General features: G+C 41.3%; 1 protein-coding gene across 2 annotated transcripts in view; it reads left to right on the plus strand.

The window, feature by feature from the left end:
- Positions 1–22,557, plus strand: part of ULK2 (unc-51 like autophagy activating kinase 2) — a 38,087-nt gene that overhangs the window by 10,063 nt on the left and 5,467 nt on the right. The window contains exons 4-23 of one of the 2 annotated variants that reach the window (XM_051809949.1): positions 2,196–2,228; positions 2,576–2,612; positions 3,638–3,811; positions 4,870–4,943; positions 5,474–5,575; positions 5,934–5,992; positions 6,309–6,391; positions 9,081–9,131; positions 9,505–9,593; positions 10,351–10,522; positions 11,415–11,475; positions 11,725–11,817; positions 14,841–14,978; positions 16,015–16,160; positions 16,391–16,471; positions 19,177–19,463; positions 19,602–19,795; positions 20,305–20,414; positions 20,988–21,140; positions 21,849–22,057. In XM_051809949.1, the coding sequence (XP_051665909.1) occupies positions 2,196–2,228; positions 2,576–2,612; positions 3,638–3,811; positions 4,870–4,943; positions 5,474–5,575; positions 5,934–5,992; positions 6,309–6,391; positions 9,081–9,131; positions 9,505–9,593; positions 10,351–10,522; positions 11,415–11,475; positions 11,725–11,817; positions 14,841–14,978; positions 16,015–16,160; positions 16,391–16,471; positions 19,177–19,463; positions 19,602–19,795; positions 20,305–20,414; positions 20,988–21,140; positions 21,849–22,057 (2,346 nt within the window). The remainder of the gene's footprint in view (positions 1–2,195; positions 2,229–2,575; positions 2,613–3,637; positions 3,812–4,869; positions 4,944–5,473; positions 5,576–5,933; positions 5,993–6,308; positions 6,392–9,080; positions 9,132–9,504; positions 9,594–10,350; positions 10,523–11,414; positions 11,476–11,724; positions 11,818–14,840; positions 14,979–16,014; positions 16,161–16,390; positions 16,472–19,176; positions 19,464–19,601; positions 19,796–20,304; positions 20,415–20,987; positions 21,141–21,848; positions 22,058–22,557) is intronic. The other variant, XM_051809950.1, reaches the window with a different exon arrangement.

A 22,557-nucleotide genomic window follows, 5' to 3' on the forward strand; every position in this document is an offset into this window, starting at 1 on the left:
CTCAGAGTTGCTGTTTGTCGTTTTTGGGGTTCCTGAAGGAAAGTGAGATTCTGTCTTGGAAGGTGGTGTTGCAAAGGAACATTTATCATTGTGTATTTTCAGTAACTTGCAGAGCAAGTAATTACTAATCTTTTTCTGCTTTGGTGTATGCACTTTGGTTTTGAGGTGTTTATAGCAATGTAAATTATGGTTCATGTTGGCCACAACTGTTACAGAAACATTGAACAATTGGGACTTCCTGAAATGTAATCTACTGCTGCTTTAATATTCTGTGTTAGTTGGAGTTTACCTTTCATTCCCAACAGATTTGATTAATGTTCCTAGAAACCTGCTTTCTTGGAAGCTAATTTTCAAATGTAAACAAATCTTCAATGTGCTTGATGTTCTGGGCTGGAAAGAACCTCAAATACATTTCTGTAACACAGACACGAGAGACTAAACTAAATGTTTCCCAAAAGTGAAGCAGCCCAATCAGTTCATCTGGCACTGTATTACAGTTATATGTAGTTATCTGGACATCTGTATCTGTGATGGATGGGTAGAAATTGGCTTTATTGGGTTGTACCATCCCTGAGCTCTGTGCTGTGTGTGGATTTAGGGTTGTTGGTTTCTCTGGCTTGGGCTTGTGGGCCCATTTTTACTTTTATTTTTCTTTTTCTTCACCTGAGCTGTCAGTGAGCCCTGGAACACGGCACTCTGGTGGCAGTTCTTGCCAGTATGGACAGATTGAACATGTGCTGAACTTTCAGTGCAAGCACTGAGAAAGGTGGCTGAGCTCACAGCATTTATTTTGCAGTGCAATGTCCCTTTTGACTTTCTTGTGACACTGTTCAGCAGAATACAGTCAGACTGTCTGCAGATCCACTTCCCACTGGGACATGTGCCTGGCCTTGTCTGGTGCCATCTCGTTCTTTTCCTTCAGCTGTCTTAAAAACATATTTTCCCACAATCTGTCAACCTTTGTTGAAGTTTATTTTTAAAGGGAAAGGGAGGTAACATACTGTGTAACTAAAAGCATCATCCTGTTTAGTGTATACTACCCTTATGTTTCCTTCCAGTTCTCTTTGTGTTCTTTCCTTTCAGCCTTAATCAGCTCAGAGGGGAAAAACTCTTGTACTTTATAAAAGCTCTCAGAGTGTCTTCAACTTTGTAGGCACAGCAGAACTATTTTATGCAGGAGACTTTGTGAAAAACAATATTGGTCATTGGCATTGGCAGGTCGGCCCTTTCTCCCATCACACAAAATAAATATTTGGAATAAGGCTGAATGTTTTTATTACAGTCAGGTTTAGGCACGTATTTTTTTTTTACTGCATTTCTGTGGAGTATGTTGATAATTTCCAGTAGAAATTAGGTAATCTGTCTTTCAGGAACTTTTCCCCAGTTACAAAAGAGGGAATTGAGGTTGCAGGTGGGTCACGGGAGCTCGGTGCTTTGGAAGATCTCAGAAGGATGAACGTAACAACTCACACCTCTGCCACGAGGTGCACTGAAGGCAGATGCTTCTGCCAGTGACTCACCGAGGGAGATACTTAACAGAAGTATCCATGAATCCTGAATTAATTATCCTACAGTGTAGCGTTTGGGAATCAGTTTATTCCAGACAGTTAACTGCTCTGTGATTCCTGCCTGACCTCGGCTTGTCGGATGGCAGAACCAAAGCTTGTTTCACCCCAGGAGTGGGGAACATAACCTTGGAATTCCTCCTTAGAAAAAAAGTGGTTGTCATGGCCAAATTGTCTTGTTCACAGTTTATAATTCTGTCAGTAGATTTGACTAAATATCACTATCCTGTTAGTGACTGATTTCAGCAGTGCCTGGTAGCCAAAGTTTATTTATTTGTGAGGGTTCTTCATGGAGAGGTGCTGCTGGTGGAGCATCCAAGGCAGGTGAGAGCCAAGGGACACATCAGTGGAAAATGATATTTCTTAGTGTGTGATGCTCTGTCAAATGATTGCTCTAGTCTTCAGGTTATTGCCTGGTGATTGATTTATTTCTTTTTTACATATGCAAACATTTTTGGAAATGTGAAGTATTTAATGGTGGAGAATGTGCACATTTGCTGCCTTCTGAAACAGTGGCTTTAACATCAGATTTCTCAGTGATTGAAACATCTCACTTTATACCTGGTAAACACAGGTACAGGTTTTGTCTTCTCACAGTCTTAAATCTGTTCTCTTCTCCTTCTCTTTTAGGAAATGCCCAATTCTGTCTTTTTGGTCATGGAGGTATGTGTTAACATGTATGTTTGTTTCTGGTTGATTTTTAAGACTTTTAGACAAAACTACTCCTTTGCACAGCTGCAAACTAACCCTGACCTGTTGAAAAAGCAATTCTGAAAAGCAGATTATGAATTTCCTATGCCTCACTAAATTTACCAGCACAGTTTGATGCATAAATTATTCAGTTTCATTTTATGAGTATTGATGAAGTGTTGCACCTCAAATTGTTAATTACAAATAATAAGGCAAACAGCTGGAAAGGATCTGATTTTCATGAAAAGATTACAAAGTAAAAATGATGTAACCAGTATTTCAGTGCTTGTGTTTTGAATAAAACCCTTTGTTTTCAACAGTACTGCAATGGTGGGGATTTGGCAGATTACTTACAAGGTAATTGATGGCTGTTTTTCCCTATTAAAAGGTTATTGCATTACATGTTTTTATTCTGTATTCCGGATATCTGTTGGTGCTTCTCTGAGATTTTTTTTTTTTTTTGCTTGTGTTTTAAATATTGGTGAATGAGGGTACATGTAATAATGCACAGACAGAAAATGAGGGGGTTTTTTTAGCCACAGCTGAATGTAACATTCCCTTATTTGTAAATGAGGGAGAAGCTGTAGCTAACCATTAGTAGCATGCTGAAAATTGTGTGGGTTTCTATTTCTAAAATGGCATTTTGGGGGCTGCTCCCAGTGTTTTGATTCCACCTGCTTTCTTTTTCAAGATGTGAACTTAAAAATGCTGAATTACATAATAATGCTTTCAAAAAAGAGGCAGTGCTGGCTTAGGAGAGATTTTTCATGGCTCTGCCCAAAGCGAAAAGTTGCAGAATCATGACAAATGGATTCCTTTTACAGATACAGTTCTAAGCAGAGATGTTAATCTTCATACTTTTCTTGATGAAAATATTCTTCTACTTGCTTTTGCATCTCAGGATCTTGAAGGAATCTTTTTGTGCACAGCCATTGTTATGGTAACTGTGTATATTAAAAGCCTAATTCACTTCCCATTAAAAATCTTTGGAAAGACTTGCACAGTGAAACCCAGCTCCTGTGTTCAGCACTTCTTCAGGCTGCAGAATGAGATATAATACCTTCTGAAGAGACTTTCAAAAGTCCATCTTATTTTTTCCCCTTCGAAATAAATTTTATAATGGGTAGAATTTCTGAGCAGAGTGGTTCTCTGCATCCCTGTAATCATTTGTTTAAAGGACAAGGTTTATGGCTTCAGGCTGTAACATGATTTTTGGATACACTTAATGTGAAATTCTTTTATTTTCTTGTCTCCTTTGCCCTTTGAGCAAGGATTTAATGGTGATTGGGAAGCTTTACAATTAAGATGCTACTGACTTGAATAAACTACTGTAAAAATAGATAATTTATTTCCTCCCCTGCCCATGTGTGTGTCATTCCCAGCTAAGGGGACTCTCAGTGAGGACACCATCCGAGTGTTCCTGCAGCAGATTGCAGCTGCCATGAGGATCCTGCACAGCAAAGGCATCATCCACAGGGACCTCAAACCACAGAACATCCTCTTGTCCTATGCCAGTCGTAGGAAGTCAAGTGTCAGTGGCATTCGCATCAAAATAGGTAAATGTGATTTTCCTTGGTTGAAAGGTGAATCATTGTTGTTGGATTGTTTCCCTGCTCAGTAATGTCTCTAGTTAAAGCTCAGAGGGTGGGCTGGCTATGGTCTGTATCACAGTGATGCAAGTCTAGAATGATGAGCTTTATGCCGTGATGTAGTTTCTTGAATCATAAAGACCTTTTTGAATCTGCAGGACAAAGAAACCTATTTAGCTGATGTTTCTCGTATCAAACTATTTTAATTAGACCTAAGTCTGGAACTTTTGAAGCTTGGAGTAGCCTTTAGCACATTTCAAGATTGTGTACATGTCCAGGCACAGTTCCAGCTGTTTGCTTTTTTAGTGGTAGACCCTCCTAAGGGTTATTTGAGGCATTTAGAAATGTAGGTTATGACCTATTTTTGGCAAAGAGAGGTTTGGCATTGTAACTGGAGAGAGCTGTTAACTGTTCAGGATACTATCAAACTCCTCTTTGAGGCCACTTCAGGAGTTTTAATCTCTCTTTGTTGTCTGACAAGTGTCCATTTAAAAATACCGTGTTTTTAACAAGTTTCTTTTCTGTGCTTTTGCTCAACCAAAATTTAAGATCTGTTCCAACTTATTCAATCATCTGAACTGCACAGAGGAGACAAAACAACCTCTCTGTCCTTGATAGTTTCAGATGCTTTTGCCTACATGGAAAATTCAGGCATCTGAAACTTGACTACTTCTACCTGATGTGATTTCACTGGAGCAGATTGTATATTCATGATTCTTAATGAGCCATTTATATTTAGCCAGTGACTTTAATCCTTTCCTGCTGACGCCAGACCAGCCTCTCTGCAGCTGGAGAGGTGGCTGAGCAGCAGTTTGTGCAAATGATGTCACTGCTGTTTCTTGGCTTGTTCCTTTAGAAGGTGATACATAATTCTTTCGGGGTAACAAAGATTTTACTCTTCCATGTGGTTACCTATATATTAAACCTGCAGTTTTTCAGTCTCACTGGTAAGTGTAGCAGATTTCAATGTAAAAAATTTGAAAAATTGTGTTTCTTTTTGTTGACCAAGGTGTTTCTTTACACAGCTGACTTTGGGTTTGCTCGTTATCTGCACAGCAACATGATGGCTGCAACTCTGTGTGGTTCCCCTATGTACATGGTAAGGACAGCACATTTCACATTGTGTTGCTTATCTCAAACATCCTCCTGCCAGAACAAAATAATTGACTGCTTGCAGATTGGCAGCTGCCTGGTGTTGCTTCACAAGCATTAGGGGCAGTGTGCAGTTCCCCTTTCCATAGTTTTACTGCCTCTTTTTTCTTGGGATCTGGAGATCGTGATGGTTGAAATCAGAGAGATGTTGAACATTTCTCAGTGGGTTTTTTTTGCCCGCAAGGAGAACTGCATAAACCAAATAAATAACACTTGCCTCTTCTTCCCATACGTGCCAAATGCTGGATGCTTTCTCTAGAACATCAGCATTTCTAGTTTTCTCTGGTTTTGAAACACAGCTTCCATTTTAGATAGAACTGTTACCTCTCAAGTCACGTGATGCATGTTAAAATATTAATTTTCTCTTGCAATAAAGTGGTCTCTGTTAATACTGCTCTGGCAGAAGAACTGTAGAATTCATACTGCTGTGGCTTTGCTTTATTGTTCTCCCTTCTGAGATCTTGCTGTTCTTTCCAGGCCCCTGAAGTGATTATGTCTCAGCACTATGATGCTAAAGCAGACCTGTGGAGCATAGGAACTGTGATTTATCAGTGTCTTGTTGGAAAACCACCTTTTCAGGTAGCACTTTATTTCCTTTTTCCTCTTTCCAGTCTGAAGGACATTGCCAGAGCTCTTGCTTCTTGTCATGAAAGTACAAGTAAATGATGGCTGAGTGTAGTGTTGATGCTGCAAAGGCCCAATCACTTGAGAATACCAAGGGAGAAGGTGCTTATGCTTAATTTGTGTCACCAGTGTGTTCAATCCAGAGGGAATAAATAAATAAGGATATTCAGTGCTGAAGTCACTGCTATGCTTTGGGTTTTCTCCTTTAATGCCCCTCTGCAAAAGCCTCTTTTACTGTGTATGTATGTGTAGGTACAAAAGCTGTTTTCTCCATGAAACTGAGCTTTAATTAATCTACATTTTTATTTGACAGGCCAATAGCCCTCAAGATTTGAGAATGTTTTATGAAAAGAACAGGAATTTGATTCCTAGGTATGTCACTGTGGCCTTTCCTGTCACTTACACTTGTTGACTGAACACTTTGTCATCTTTGGGAATGCCTGGGATTCATAGAACTATTTGCTGTTGCCATCTTTACAAGGATGTAGAGTGATACCAGTGACTTGTGTTGCATCTTGCCTTCCTTGTACCTGGCTGAGTTGAAAGGGCCCTGTGCTAAGGCTGTAGAACACGGGTAGTGATGACTTAGGGACGTGGTGGAATGCTGATTTCCTGAAATTCAATGTGCTATGCATTATTTAATGCACGCATTAAATTTAATGCGTGTTTTACCTCCTCTTGTGTGCAGTATTCCTAGAGAAACATCAACTTATCTGGCTGACCTGCTGCTGGGTTTGCTTCAGAGAAACCAAAAGGATAGAATGGACTTTGGTATGTATTTTTTTTCTCTTACTCTCTTGACTTTCCTTGTTAGTTGTATTCATGTGACCAGAATAATTGTCTTGACCTTTTGTCTGAAGCCAATTACATGTAAAGTGAAGTATTTTTTTTTCTTCTCAGTTATCATAAAGAAAGCAAAGTAGCTAAAATAAATCATTGGATAACTACTGTCAGTACTGTCAGTATTCAGTGATGCACATAAATCCTGACTTTGTTGTTGAGTAGGGAAATATAAATCAGTTTAATTCTTTCAGCTGTGCCCATCCCTTCCAATGTTAACTGATATACCTTAAATTTCATGCCACAGTTGTATTTCTGTTGCTTTAACTGGTGGTTTGGCTTCAGACTGGGAACAGATATCTCTGATGTCCATGTGATTGCAGAAATGTAACAGAGCACTGGAAGAACACACTTAAAGTTGCTTTAAATGTTTTTCCCCTGTTCTTTCTTCTTGTAGACTGTAAATATCATTAACAGTACTAATGGGGATCCAAACTGTGTATGTTTGATTTGACCTTCAAAGCTGTTACGTGTGGATATCTGACGTCAGTGAGAGATGTGATTTACACCAAAATTGTTTCTATTTACAGAGATGAGTTCGTGGTATTGTGCTTAGGTATTGCTAAGTGTAGAGAAATATTTTCACTGGGTTGTTTTTTTAAGCCCCAAAATATTAGAAACAACAGCTTTGTATTTCTTTAACTCCCATAGTTTGGAGGTTAAACCTGGTACCAACTAGATGGATACCCTCAACAAAAGTGGACTTGTTTGGCTCCAGTTTGCTGCTGTGTTTGGCCTTTTCTCTTTAGCTGGAGACCTTTGGTTGCAGAACATTGTTCTAACTTAAGATTTCAAGGCCTCAAATCCCTGCTGTTGAATCCTTCAAACTGGTTACAACTGTTGCCTCTTCAAGATAAGTCAGGAGTAGAGTTGAGATTTGTATGTGTTTCTGGATGGTCTGTTACTCACTTCTGCCTCAAAAAGCCTTTGTGTTGCTGGGCTTTTGGTTGCCCATTACTGCACTAGCAGTAATGCTTTTTCCTTCTTTTTGTTGTTTTTTTAATGCAAACTCAGGCAGCTTTTTTAAAAGACCTCTGTTGAAAAGTTAAATTTTGACTACTTCTTCTTAGTTACATCTGTATGTCATGATATTCATGATGGTTATTTAAATTTAATAGCACTATTTGTTGTTGCAGTTTTATCATAGCTGCCAGGAAATGTTAATTTTAAACTTTTAGCTCAGATCCAGAAAAAACTCACGGTAATTGGGTAAAATGTCACAAATCATGGTGACAGTATTCAGAGGTCAGTGTATGAATCTGTATGTGTAGAAGAAATAATACATCAAACATGGGCTGTGAGTAATTGATTCCACTTTGCACTCTGGGTGTGCTGATCCCTACAGTTTCTTCAAACATGGGAAATTCACTGTATCATTTGGGGTAGTGGGAGAAAGCATTTGTGCTTAGAAAGAAAAATAGAAAGCAGAATGGCAGTGATGAAAGTCATGTTTTCCTTGGCTGAGCCACTTCAAGGGCCTCAAAGGGGCTGCTCTGGAATGTGCTTAGCAAAGGGAGTGAAAGGGAGAGTGTGTAACTGAGCCCGGTTGCCTGTTGTTAAAGTAAAAATAGCTTTGGAAATCTTGTTGATCTTCCAGCAATATAAAGTAGAACAGCAGGTGTTGTACAAAAGCTCGGGAACACCTGATCCTCGTGTTAAAAGTTAATAATTACATTGTCCTGGCATTGCAGCTGAATTCCCTCCCTTATCGGGCCAGGGGGGAAAGTGTTGCTGAAGGCAGGGGAGATACTTCAGGCCTCAGATTCTTTCTCTGTTTTGGTTGGGTTTTTTTTTTTTTCTCCTTGTTATTTGCTCACTCCTGAGGAACAGCATTGTTTTTCCTCGGGTGTTAGAGCATTAAAGTTCACAAAGCTCAACAGCTGGATTTCACCAACCCTCAATTTCCCTGAACTGGCTGAACGTTGCTTCTTGTAGAACAAAACTTTCCATATAACCTGGTAGCCAACTGGTTATGCTCAGTTAGAAGTACCTCAGCATATCCACTTACAAAAATAAAGCAAAATGTTTCTATTGTAACAGCAGCAAGTTAATTGAAGAACTTGTTGAAGAAATGGTGTTTAAATCTGCTTTATGCCATGAAACAGCTGCACAGGTCGTGTTCTGCTGTTGGGGAGTGGCTGCTGCTCTGCTGTGATTTTTGGCCACCTAAGGTGTAGCATTAATGGGTTCAAAACTAAATGTCAATCCTTGGGAAAGGCAGAAATGAAGATACTTTCAGTGTCTGATGTGAAAGATGCTCACTGTTCTGAAGAGCAGACTGCAACTGAATTAGTACCACAGAGAACATAATTTCCTGGGAAGTGTAGGAAGGCTTCTTGTGTACATGATTCTGAATTACTGGGGGATATCTGATGACTGCACTTAAGTCTGATTTGCCTTGCTGACTGATGTTTGAAGTTACTCAATTGATTTTTGTTTCCTTTCCAAATACTATAGCAGCACATAACATAGAAGGCTTTAATCTTTTATAAGCTCTTCGCCCTCTGGCTCTGAAAGGTTGATTCTGGGAAGGCAACCATTTATCACCCTCTGCAATATAGTCTGTAAATCCTGTCAGTTGTACATTTACTCACAATGGTGGTTGTTTCTTGTTCTACAGAAGCATTTTTCAACCACCCTTTCCTGGATCATGTTTCAACCGTCAAAAAATGTAAGTCTTGGTTTTCCACTTATTTGTGTAAATGATGAATGTTGGGGGCTGGAAGGGAGAAGGATCTGCCAGATATCACACTAAGTGTTTATGAGACATTTTCCTCAGTCTGCCTGTTGTTGTGCTCTATTGTAGCCTGAGTGTTGAATCCTTTCTTGTATTGTGCCAGATGGAAATGTGATACTTATTTACAAGTTCCTTTGACGTTTCAACTGAACTTAAATACCCTCGTGTGACTGAGGATGTGCTGTGCTTATAACTTGTGTAAGGTTTATGAATGAGAAGCAGTGAGGAAATTTGTTTGAAATTCAGCCTTTCAAAATCTTAATCCCATCTTTTTTTTCCCTCCCCTCTGGGTTTTTCCCTCCTCCAGCTTGTCCTGTACCAGTGCCCACATACCCAGGCTCAGTCTCTGGCAGTTCCTGTGGTAGCTCCCCTTCCTGCCGCTTTGCTTCTCCCCCAGTAAGTTCTCTGTGTTACAGAACAGTCTCTAGAAAATACTTTCTGTGATGTTTTAAACAAAAGTTCCTGAGTTTTTTAGATCCTTTCATTCTTGAGCAGTGTAAACTGTCTTGTTTTAAGAGCAGAGAGCAAGGAATACCCCTGTCTTTTGCTAGAATGCCATCAACGTTTTGGTTCTCTCTTGCTTCTTGTGTTGCACTCTGTGGGGTTTTTTTGCTGTTTTTCTTTATTGTTAAAGCAAAAATACATATCAAATGCTAGAGAAGCAAATCTATAGATATGCTAGTATAGTTTGCAATGTAATGATTGTTACAGATAAATTTTGAATTGGCCTTTTTGGCTAAGGCCCCTTATTACAAGCCAGTGCCTTCAGTTTGATGTGGTGTTTGGAAGAGGTACATCTGTATCATCAGGAATGATTGAATAAATCACAGTTGTTTAAACTCACAGCCTGATCAATATAGGACTGTCTAAATTGACACTGCAGGGTTATCCAATATTTGAAATTTCCAAATTGAAATATTGGAATATTGAAATAAATTTGATATTTCTAAAAACTTAAATCTAGGCTGATTTTGGGGGGTTTTTTTGGTTGGTTGGTTGGTTGGTTTTGTTGTTTTTGTTTTGGTTTGGTTTTTGACAAAACTAGTGTTGATTCTTACTTTGGAAGCTTCATAGTTAAAAAGCATTTCTACTTTCTGAATCACTGCATTTACAGTGGTTTTCTTACTTTCTTTTTCTCACCAACCCCCTCCAGTCTCTGCCAGACATGCAGCACATTCAAGAAGAAAATTTGTCTTCCCCTCCATTGGGTCCTCCTAACTATCTGCAAGTCTCTAAAGACTCTGCCAGTACCAGTAGCAAGAACTCCTCTTGTGACACAGATGACTTTGTCCTTGTCCCACACAATATCTCTTCAGACCACTCATGTAAGAACCTTCCTTGTTTTTACATTTTAAACCAATTTCCACTCATAACAAAAGTTTATGTCCTGTTACTTTTTGGCTCTCTCTTCTCTAAATGTGTCTGAATTCACAATAAAATTAATTTCTTTAGTTTGATTGCTCTTTGGAGGGAAACTGTTTGGTACTGCATGTCCATCTGGGACATTTTCACCTTCAATTGAACAGCCAGATATGCCAAAGATACCGAGGTGATTCAAAGTCATGGAAAATATTGGGATTTGGCAGTAGGAGAAGAGAGTCAGTTGTAAACAACTGCTGATAAGAGGCCCAAGGGTTCTCTTAGTGGAGGCAGACACTTTGTTTCCTCCAGACTAACTGAACAGCTCATGCTGTACAGCTTTAGATAATAAACAAGTGCAGGTAAAAACATAAACGTACAAGGTGGGGCATCAGGCTGAGCTTATACAAGAGACAGACTTGGATGTAGCACATTCCCATTTTACATCATCCTCCCAACCTGAACTGCACAAAGTCAGCTGATTTCTGTACAGTGCCACCAACTTGTGTTAAGTATTTGACTAAAATTAGTGCCTGAAGGGCTATTTTTATAAACATCCCAATGCTGATGTCTTGTAGTCTCAAACAATGGATTTTATTTCAAAATTATTGTAATTAGCATGGCAAAACCCCACAAACAAACAACCAAATAACTTGTTAAATAACTCCCTTCCCCAGTTACATTTCTGTTGGTGGTCACATTTGAGGTATTTTCCCACCAAAAAACAGTTTGTGTAAAACTTTTGTATGTTCACAGAAGCGTGGGGGTTTTTTTCCCTACAACAGTGATACTGGAGGTTTATTTTTTGGTAAGACTCTGCTTGCTGACATGGGTTTTCCCTGTGTTCTGTTGCTGCAGATGACATGCCATTGGGAGCAGCTGGCAGGCGGGCTTCCAGCGAGTTCTTGATGTGTGGAGGGTAGGTGTGCTGGGCTTTCTCCAGAAGAAGTCTCATGTTCTAAAGTTGGTGCTGCAGCTGCAGAAGGGGTTTGGTTGCTGGGGTTTTGGCAGTGACGGGTTTTCATAGCTGTGTGGACTTTATCTTATAAAGTCGAGGTGAATTTAATGTGAATATCTAAACAGCTTGAATTCAGGAAGTTTTGCTTCCAGGTAAAGAGTTTCTCTGATGTGAGGACCTGTCTTTTGACAGTGGTTTTCATTTTCACAGGCAGTCACCATTAACTATTTCTGGAAGCTCAGGAACTGTACAGAAACCATCCTCAGCCTCTTCTCGAAGTACTGCTTCTGGTACAGCCAACAGGTGTGTGATGTAGCCTTAGGACTTCCCCTCTTTAAAGAGGTTTTTCTGCTACTAAATGTTTTGGGTTGTTTGTTTTCTTTTAATTGTGGATGTCTACTGGAAACTGGACTGAAGTAAAGCCAGACCTCTTTTTTTCCAGGCTCTCTACATTTCATGCAATCTCTGGTGCATCCCCAAAAGATTTCCTTAAGGAAAGAGACTTTGTTTAAATTTTGAGCTGAGCTTAAAAGCAGAAACTTCAGAGACATAACTGACTTGTCTTCTTTGGTGGTATGAAGCACAGCACAGTCTTTGTTTAGTGAGTCCAAATGTTGAATGCAGATGTATTTTAAGAAGTAGTTGTAAGAGAAGAGGAACTTTGAAAGCCCAGATTGCTGTGGATTTGTGTCTCGTGGCTGGCTTGGCTTGTCTCTGGTCACTGGGTGTGGCTTTTGTGCAAGTGATTACTGTGAACTTCATATCTGTGTCTCACAAGATACCAAAGAAGTCACATGAAAGAGCTAAACATACACTGCAGGTTTTCCATCAGCAGGACTGGTAATTAGTCCCCTTTCTTCCACATGACTGTGGGCTTAAGTTTCTGCTTGCTTGACATAGAACTGATTTTCATCAGTGGTGCCTGGACTCTTTCCTGTGTTATATTGGAAAATGTAAAGCTTAATCATGGTGTTTAACTACTCATGTAATATCTAAACAGAAGGGTTAGATGTGTCATTTGATCAAGTGATGAATTTCATAATGTTTTCAGTACAAACAGAGGCAGGATGAGTGGCTAACTGGGGAATAAAGCGATTATGTTGGGTGTATTTTTGGCTTATGCCAATACTAGAGGGCTGCAAGTCAGCATTATTTGTTTAGAAATGCTTGTCACAAGAAAAGTTTGCTACTTTGTGCTGATCTTTGTGCAGTTTGTGAAATCTGCTGACACGGGGCTGCCAGTGCAGCTTTTAGTCTTGCTGTTCATGTTTAAGGGCAGATAATGGGGTTTGTAAAGATCCATTTGCTCTGAATTGGCCATGTACAGTGTATTGTAAGTACACTGTAATTTCCTATTTTACATTGTGTCAGGCAGAGTTTGGAGAGTTACAGGTTTTATGAAAATATGCCAGTTATGTTATCTGTACATGAGTAAGTTAAGAGCTAAATGGTCACGTGATTGGAAACAGGTGCCTACTGTTCACACTGTGTTTGTACTATAATAGTTTGATTTAATTATTGGTTGAGTAAATTCAGTAACTGAATTCAGGGCTACTTGGGGCATGGTCTGAAGAAAGCAGAGTTTAGTTTGGGGTTTTGGTTTTTTTATTTCCTGAGGAGGGTTCTTTCATTGTTTTTGTGGGTTGGGGATTTTTTCATTTTTTTTTTTTTTTTACAAAAGGTTATGACCTGTGAAACGGTGAATTTTTCTGGTTAGCTGATCAAACTGAGTGAATTGTACTCGTAGTTATGCTCCTTTATGTCACACAGAAGAAGCTGTTGCACTTCTCAGTCTCCAGCCAGAATGGGTAGAGTAGGTCGAGGTGGTTCACTCTCCTGTGGTTTATTGCTAATTTTATTCTCTGGATCTCAGAGAAACAAGATTTGCATGCAGCTCTGCACACATCTGTATTGCATTTTCTCTAACTGGTAACAAACCACATCAGACTGTAGGATGCCTGACCAGAGCTGAGCTTTGGGCCTGAGCTGGAGAGCCCTGATGGGGCTGTGCCTCCCAGCACTGCTGCCTCCAGTCAGCTCACGGCTCAGGAGCTTGCTTGGACATACCTGCAGGGCTGTGGGAGAGCAGGGGAAGGCATTTTCCATGCTGAGGTCTTTAAAAGTTGAAGTGCCTTCGTGGTCTCCTCAGTGTCACCGCCACACTTTAATTGACATCTGGTTCCCCTCTCCTGGGGGTCCAGCCTTGGGAGCCTCCCTGTGCACCCTCAGTGTGCTGTGTTAGTCATGGCAGGTTGCCCACAGCCTTCATGTGGTTTCCACTTGTGAGACCTTCTCCTTGCCTGGAAGCTTTCAGGCTTTCTGCTGACTGTGTGCCCACAGCCCACTTCCAAATTGCTCTGTGGTATCCAGAAACTGGGTGGCAATTGAAGGACAAACTTACTTTCTTTTGCTAAGGAAGTTCTGTGCATATTAGGAAGTAATATTTCATTCTTAGAGGTAGCAAAAAGAAAAGGACAAATAGAGTCAGAAACCCAGATTTCTGTTCAGCTGTAGCCGTGTGGTGAGTGCTGTAACTGCTTGTCTTCTAGAATTTTTTCACATTTCTTCGAAGAATATGTACTTTTTCTTTGAAGACACGGTCAATAAAGGACCAGATACTAAACTGATTATCTTTGAAAAAGCCTATTTGTCTGAAATTCTTTCCGTTGAATTCTGTCTTCCTTTAAAACCGTTGGTAACTGATTACATGCAGTGGTTCGAGCCCCTTATCAGGCAGCACACTGAGGTGACTGACACTGCAGTTGAACTTGGGTTGTGCTGATCTGCACTTGGAGTCAGTGCATTAATGTTCAGGTGTGTGGTTTTGGCCCTTTTGTCAGGGCTTGGTTACATAACGTGTTTTCCTTTCGCAAGTTCACCGTGTCTCTGGGGATATCTCACTGTGCTTTAGTGGCTTTTGTCCACATTCCAGCCCTGCTGCTGAACTTCCTGTTCCTGGCGCAGTGGGTTTTCCTAGAACGCTATTTTGAAGTGTGGTAAACACAGAGCGGGGTTGGCAGGAAGTCAGAGGGATCTGGGGATCGCTGTGGTGCGTGAGGGAGGGTTCCAGCCCGTACTGCACTCCCAGCTCCTCCTGATCCCAGCCAGTGTGGGAGAGGCAGGTGGTGGTGAACAGTTCCTGATCTTCCTCCATGCAGTACTGCAGCGCAGTATTTAGGACAAGCTGAGATCACAGTGCACCCAGGGAGCGCAGAAGAAGTTTGTTTGCCTGTTTCCTGGATTTTCTTGAGATTTCTACAGTGGTACAATTCTGAGAGACCTGTCTGCCTGTATTCATCTCCTGTCCCCACCCCTTCCAACTTCAGGCACTGTCAGCCTTCGGTGTCCCCCCGCAGCGAGACGGCGCCTATCCCGGTTCCCACCCAGCTCCGGAATTACCAGCGCATAGAGCAGAACCTCTCCTCTACTGCCAGCCCCGTGTCCAACCCCCACGGATCACCGAGGTCAGTCCGGGCTTTTTAACTCCTTCCTCTTGGTTCTGGTTTGTGTCTCTGCCCTGGCAGATGTCCATGCCTTCTTGCTGATGTAATTTTTTTTTTTTCTGCACAAAAACACACTAAAGAGACATTTCAGTGATAACAAATAATAGTCCTTCACAATCTCAAGATTGTTGGATGGGTACTCGAAATATGCCATGAAAACAAAATGAGCTTGTTCTTTCGCTCAAATACAAAACAAGAAGGTAAAAAGATGAAGTCTCGCTTTTTTATTTCTCTTTGTGCATTGCATGACATTACATCATAAATTAGAATGTCAGCAATAAGTTATGTTTTGTTTTCACACATGTAATGATGAGATGAATGCTTTGTTCTGTAGAATATCAAGGAAACAATTTTTGGCATGCCAGTTAGCCAGCTTGTTTTGTTACAAAGCTCTAGTGAGCCAGGCTTATTCTCTGCCTTGTGGTCTACAGGGTCGGGATGGTGAAGGTCAAAGTCTCATAAACAGGCTACTCAGAACTCTGGAGATCTTTACAAAAACAAACCCCAGAGTTTCTTGCATTTTTATTCAGGATCTCCAATTTTATGATAGTTGCTACTCTCAGGGAAAGGCCTTTCCCTTAAACAATCTGTTTTCAGTTTGTTCCATGTACAGTTCTCTGACCTGTACACCAGACCCAATATGAAAACTTTGTCAGAATCTTTCCTGATTTAAAAATGGGCATTTGCAGCAATACATTTCACTTGATTGTGAAATTAAAAATTTGATGATCAAGTTTAGAGTGTACTGTTTTAATGTTCTCTAGTTAACAGATTATTATGGCACTGAAAGTTAAAGAGTCTATCTGAACAAAAGGAATTAAAACTCGATTATTTTCATTACAGGAAGCTTAGCTTAAGTTATTAGGTTAATAAGCTTCAACATCTAAGCTTCCTCTTTTAAATATCAGTATTTTCTTTAACTGATCATTCTCCTCAGGGGATTCTGAAGCTTGTCTCAAGGACCACAGTGTATGTAACCATTCTTTTCACCTTGCAGAGCTGGAGTTGTGAGACGCTCCAACACCAGCCCAATGGGGTTCATGAAGATGGGCTCGTGCTCTCCAGTGCCAGCTGACACTGCCCAGGGGGTTGGGCGCAGGTTATCCACAGGATCTTCCAGGCCATATTCTCCTTCACCACTAGGTAAGCCCATAAATTCTTAGCAATTAGTAATTGCTTATCTGGAACAGCAATTCAGAATGCTCCATCTTGCTTGAGATGACCTTCAACCACAATCTGCCCAACTAGGTCATGTGTGCAGAAATAATTTCTGTTAAATTACAGTAGTAAACTAACTAGGTTTTCACTTTCTTTACCTTCACATGTAGGTGAAGTATAAAGTGTAAATTCACATTTTGGTTTTGTTTGCATAGTTGGAACCATACCTGAGCAGCTTGGACACTGTTGTTGTGGACAACTTCAAGGACACGAATCAAGGAGTAGAAACTTCTCAGGTGGGTGACTGGAAAATGCAACCAGTACTATTTTGATAGAGCTGCTAGAGTGTCTCGTGAAGAGGAAGGACAGCCAACACACATTAGTAAGGTTAATAGGAGACATTGGGTTAGTGGTGCCCCAGTTGTGGACCGTGTGACACCTTTCCCCACAACTAATTCCCTACTCAGTAAGAGAGCGACTGAAGTTTCTTTTTCTCAGAATGAGAAAGCAACTCTGATGAAGCCTGTGTTTAAACAGGGATGGTTTATAATGAATGGTAGTAAAGTGCTTCTCAGAATCTGGTCTTGATAGACCAGCTCTGTCATGCCAGTTCTCAGAAAAGGGAGGAAGAACTGCCAGTGTACAGCGTGCAACACGTTTTCATCATTCCTTTAGGAAGTCAGCTGGGATCTGGTGTTGGTGTTGCTAAGCAGTCACTGAGCTTTGCAAGTCATAAATTATGATGGCATGCCAGCAGGAAAAAAAAGATCAGGAAGAAATAGAACTTGGAGATGTTCTGAGATTGTTAAAGATGGAATTGCACTGTAATGCCAGAAGGATTGGGCAAAAGAATATGCAATTCAGCAACATATTCTTTTGCTCTGTGCACATTTTGGGTGCATTTTCTTCTTTGACTTTCTAAGATGTGATGTTGAAATTGTATTGTGAGTCTTTCCCCTATTTAAACACTTTCCAAAATCATCTGGAGATGATAGAGCCTTCATTTCTTGGAGTAAGCTGGAATAAGTTCTATGATGTGCCTTCATAATTGCTATGCCATTGGCAGGCTCAACAAAAGGAATGAGTGGATCCTTAGATTTGAAATAGTATCTTCTCTTAAAAAATGAAAAGGGTGTGTGTGAAGAGAACACAAAGTCCTGTGTATGGCTTTCTTGTTGCAGCTTTTTTTTGGATAGAATTTTGTAGGGCTCTTGGTCTAGTGCCTTTTGCCAGTATCAAACTGACTTGTACTTGTAACATACCACAGCACTGCCTTTATGGCTGGAAGGGTTTTTAATGTTTCATTTCTTCACATGTTTTCTGCATTCTTTTCCTTGATTTTGTTTCTTCGTTTCAAATGACTGCCATGGTATTTCTATTTGTAAAATACCACAAATGGCAGCGAGCCTGTTTCTCAGCACTTAAGTGGGTATGGGAAGCAGTCTTCTGCTTTGGGTGAGGTGAGGTCATCTGTGCTGGGACTTTTCTAAGGACTGAAGATTCTGTTGTAATGTAGCTTCTGAACTAATTGAGCTGTTCCTGCTGCCAGTGGCAGCAGAGAACACACTTCTGATTCAGAAGCTTTCCCTGGGGTGGCAACAGCACTAGAACAGTAACCAGTGAGGTTTAAGACTGATTCTGAAACGACAGGTGAGGGCTGTCAGTGCTGTGAGACAGATGAGCAGAGGGATTTCAGACAAGCAAATTCTTGGCTGGAAAGTTTAATGAGAACTAGACTCAATCCCTCTGCTAGAGCTGCAGGCAGACAGGCTGTTCTAAAACATTCTGCTTAATGGGGTGGAATGAAATCAAGACAAAGTAGCTCATATTCAAAACCTAACTAGCAAAAGCATAGGCTTGAGAAGGTTCAAAGAGGTGTCTTAACAGCTGGGCACTTCACTGAGCAAACTGCAAGAAGTTTGTGATGGTTTTTTGGACCATACATTTATGAAATGGAGCTTATCTCAGAAGATTGTCATGACCAGCTTTTAAAAACCCTCTCTCTACTTTTATGATTCATTTTCAGTTTTGCCCTGTTTCTTTCTTTCTTTTTTTTTTTTTTTGAAGCATGAGTGAAATTGTCAGTTCTTTGAGGTCACAGACAGGCATTTTCTCTTGGAAGCTGTGGCAATAAAGCTGAAGTATTATGTACTATTTGTAACCCTGCCCAATTCCTTATCATGAGACATAAAAACATATACAAGGCACAGACTGTTTCATCACATTTCAGGTTCCTTATTTTGAAAGAGGAAGGGCACCTTTGAGTAGGTGAGATGTTTATAAGAGATATTTCCCCAAAGCCCTCTGATTAAATGACAACTTGCAGCTCTTCCATTTCCATTTGCTGTAGGAGAAACTTCGCACTCCTACCTAAGTGTGGGCTTCCTTTGCAAGCTTTTGAAAAAGTCTGACAGACTAAAAAGCAAATGACTGTCCAAAGCAGTGATCCCAAACTGTTCCATCTGGATATTTTGGTTCTCTTTAGTACCCAGTTTTCCTGCAGGAACACGAACTGCCTTTGTGTCTGCAAATGAAGTCGTTGCACACAAAACAAGTCATTAACATGCAATGTTGTATTCATGCACTTGTTTGCAAGAATATCATTCCAGGGCTTGAGAACATCTATTCAACCAAGAGTCTTGGCTGCTGCACTTGGAATTTCAGTGTTGGTTATGCCATTCCTGCTGAATCCAACCACGTTATTTGTCTTGATGCAGGTTGCCAGATGTATTGCAGCTGCCAGTACAGCTGTCACCCTGAAATCTTGCCTATTTGGCAGCTTAAACTTCTCATCAGTGTACTGTAGCCTTAGTCTAAATAATCCATGGGCTAAATCCAGTCTCCTTGCCATCTAGTGAGCTAATGATCAAACACATCTCAATATTTGCAGAGCCAACTGCAACTCCTTTCAGTTTAATGTTGTTCTCTGGAATTTTGGGCTTTATCAGTACATTTTCCAAGCGCTGTAAGCAGAATTTTACTTTGTTTCTCATCCCCACAGGTTCTCCAATACCACCTTCTCAATCTCCACAGTCACTTCTGATGGGAGCGAGGTTGCAGAGTGCTCCTACTCTCACAGATATTTACCAAAACAAGCAGAAGCTCAGAAAGCAGCACTCGGACCCAGTGTGCCCATCCTATGCTGGGTATGGATACAGCCATTCTCCACAACCAAGCAGGCCAGGTAGCCTGGGAACATCACCTACCAAACACATGGGATCCTCACCCAGGAGCTCAGACTGGCTGTTCAAAACCCCACTACCAACAATCATCGGCTCTCCCACCAAGGTTTGTTAAGTTTGCTGTTGTCAGTCAAGTGTGAAGTGGTAACACACTGCCTTAAACCATTCCCGAGAATATTTTGGGGTTCTGACTTTGAGGTTTTTTGTTCTTGATGTTTGGTGTTCTTGCTCTTGATTCTTTAAGGCAACAGCTCCTTTCAAAATACCTAAAACTCAAGCGTCCTCGAACTTGCTGGCCCTGGCGAATCGCCAGGGCTTGGCCGAAACCGCGCTGCAGCCTAAAGATATCGCTGACCCAAGAGATTTCACACACTTCCACTCGACCCAGGGAGCTGACAAACAGGCAGGAGAACAGCACAGCAAAACTACCTTCGGCAGGTGGGCACCACAGTGTTTGTAACCTGGCACGCTGGGGGGGTAACTGGGCAGAAGAACGCGCACTGCACGCGGCGACTCAGAGGGGACGAGGTGCAGACAGTGAGCTGTGAGGGGGGGCTGAGGTTTGCTGTGTGCTACAGAAACATTTTGTACTGGGTTATAAATATAGCAGGGACTTCCTGCAGCACTTTGTGTTGCTGTCTGCTTCCCTTTTGTTTTGATTGTGTGAATCTGGAATTTCATTGCCTCTGTATAAAGCCTGTTCAGTTTTTTGCTTGAAAATATCTACGGCAAAATTTGCAATGTAAGTTTTTAAGAGAAAAAGGTCTCTTTGTTTTTGTGGTTAGCTCTATTTTAGTAGATCCATGATAAACAGCAAGAGTTCAATACTTGCTCTACTTCTGTTGAAAAATTCTCTATAGTACTAAGAATCTGAAAGTCATCCTTAGTTGCAAGTTGGATGATCTTACTGAATGACTTCTTGGGAATTTTTATTTTTTCCTATCCAGGTCTGTTAGTACTGGGAAGCTGTCAGATCAACAGGTAAAGACTACCCTTGGGGGCCAGCTATACCAGGGCAGTACAGACAGCCTGAATACAGAGCGGCCAATGGATACAGGTGAGGATCAGAGGGATATATCCAAGCTGTCTTATGTGCTCAGGTTTTTATGGAGTGCCAACTAGATACAGTTCTGCTTCCAACTTCAGTGACTGGTTCTGACAATTTTTAGCCTCAGCACAGAAGGCTTTTTTAATCTTTAGGGGACTTGTTCCATTTTTTTAGCATAGCTTTAAAAATAACTGAGACAGGAAAATATTTATTTCTGTGCTAAACACAGAAATATCTCGATTGCCTGTAGTGGCTGGAGAGGTTTGTGTTTTTCTGATTTACTTTTATTTTTGTTTCAATATTTGTGGTTGTTTCATTTCTTAATTCCACTCTGATTTCATAGGAAAGCCGGTTTATGTAATTCTGCATCTTTTTTTTTTAACTGTAAACTTGACTATTCTTGTGTATCACCAAGAATATCCACTCAGCTTGTTTTATTTCCTGTCAGAAATTTTAACTAGTCCAGGTCTTGGATCTACATCAAACCATGTTGTGTTGCAGTGCTCCAATTTGCTGCATATAATTACTTATTGGTGTGATTACATGTAATAGGGGCTAACTTGCTGAAATCTTCTCTTCCAGCTCCAGCAGGAGCCTATGGAATTGCAATGGCCACTCCATCCATGGGAAGCGGGGCAAGTTCTCGGGCTGTCATGTTTACTGTGGGGTCCCCTCCCAGCAGTGCCACCCCTCCTACCTGCACCCATATGGTCCTCAGAACAAGAACCACCTCAGGTAAGGCTTTCCCTGACAGCTGTGGACTGTTCTCAAACACAGCATTTAGGCTTGTCCACTTCTTGGGCTGGTAAGCTGATTGCTGCCTTGCACAGGTCCTCCAGGCCATACAGTAAAAGTGCTCTGTAAAGTGGAGATTAATAATCAGATGGTTTCTGCCTTTCCCCTCCTACAGAGGGTCAGGTGCACAGATTTACAGTACAGCAGTGTGTAACCTCCTGTGTCCACAGCTTTACTCCACCACAGGGAGTATAAACTCTGTGACAAAGGTGGAGAGGAAAAATTAGAATTCTGAGTTTCGGCTGCTTCTGTGCATTGTCCCCGAGACAGCACACAAAGGGTGGGAGCTGACTGCATTTTGGCATGTGTCAGCTGTGCTGCCAAATATGAAAGATCTCAAGGTTAAGGCCTTCATGTGCTCAGAGTGAGCAGAACTCTGCAGCAGTGTGCTGTTGTGACCTACAGCACAACCTTTGGGCTGCACTGTTGGGCTCTCTGCCTTGTAACCCTTGTCAGCCCTATCCCAGAATCTGTGTTACGAGTTGTCACAGTTGCTTACGGGGTAGCCTTTGCATTCTCTACAGAGCAATGCAAGGAGCAACGAGGAGAGCCTCCCAAGGGGAATCTGGGGTGACTCCTGATCTGTCACTTGCTGTCATCCCGTGGGACAGCCTCTTAGACTGAATCTGTGTGTTATTTTTCTTGTAGTTGGATCAAACAGTTCTGGAGGGTCCCTCTGCTCCACTAGTGGCCGTGTATATATGGGCTCTCCTCCTGGTATTTATATGGGCTCTTCTCCTCCGGGGGCCGAGGCGGCTCCGAGTCTGAAGTACATGCCTTATGGTACTTCGCCTCCCAGCCTAGAGGGCTTTATCACTTTTGAAGCTCCAGAGTTGCCTGAGGAAACCTTAATGGAGGTATAGATAAAAATAATTTAATGTTTTATAACGTATAATGTTGCTAAGACAGAGGTGTGGCAAAACCAGGACTGCTCCGTGCGCTCCGTAGTTGCCGCTTCGCTGTCTCGCCTGTTCCCGTTTTAAGATCTTGAAAATATTCCTGTATCAATTGTGACCAGTTTCTCTGTGGTAGTTGTTCCTGGTGTTTCATATGTTTGAGCAGGTAACCAGAGGAACATGGCTGCTTTTGTCCACCAGAGCCTCTGTTTAATGCCAGCTCTCTGGACGTGGGTGCTGACAGTAGCAACGCCCCTCTGAGCGTTTAAATGACTCTTCACAGTCAGGGGATGACGTTAAATCCTACTTGTGGGAAGAATGTCCTACATTTCTTAAAATGTGTGGGGGAGTGACACTTTAAAAACACAAATTGGGGTGGTCTGTCACCAGAACACTATCCTTGGGCTGCACATTTCTCAAGACAGATTGCTGTTCTGTTTTCTGATTCACATCTTGCTGGA

The sequence above is a fragment of the Manacus candei genome, unplaced genomic scaffold (assembly GCF_025592945.1).
Source record: "Manacus candei isolate 608988 ecotype Guabito, Panama unplaced genomic scaffold, ASM2559294v1 h1tg000076l, whole genome shotgun sequence".
NCBI classification, from domain to species: Eukaryota; Metazoa; Chordata; class Aves; order Passeriformes; family Pipridae; genus Manacus; species Manacus candei.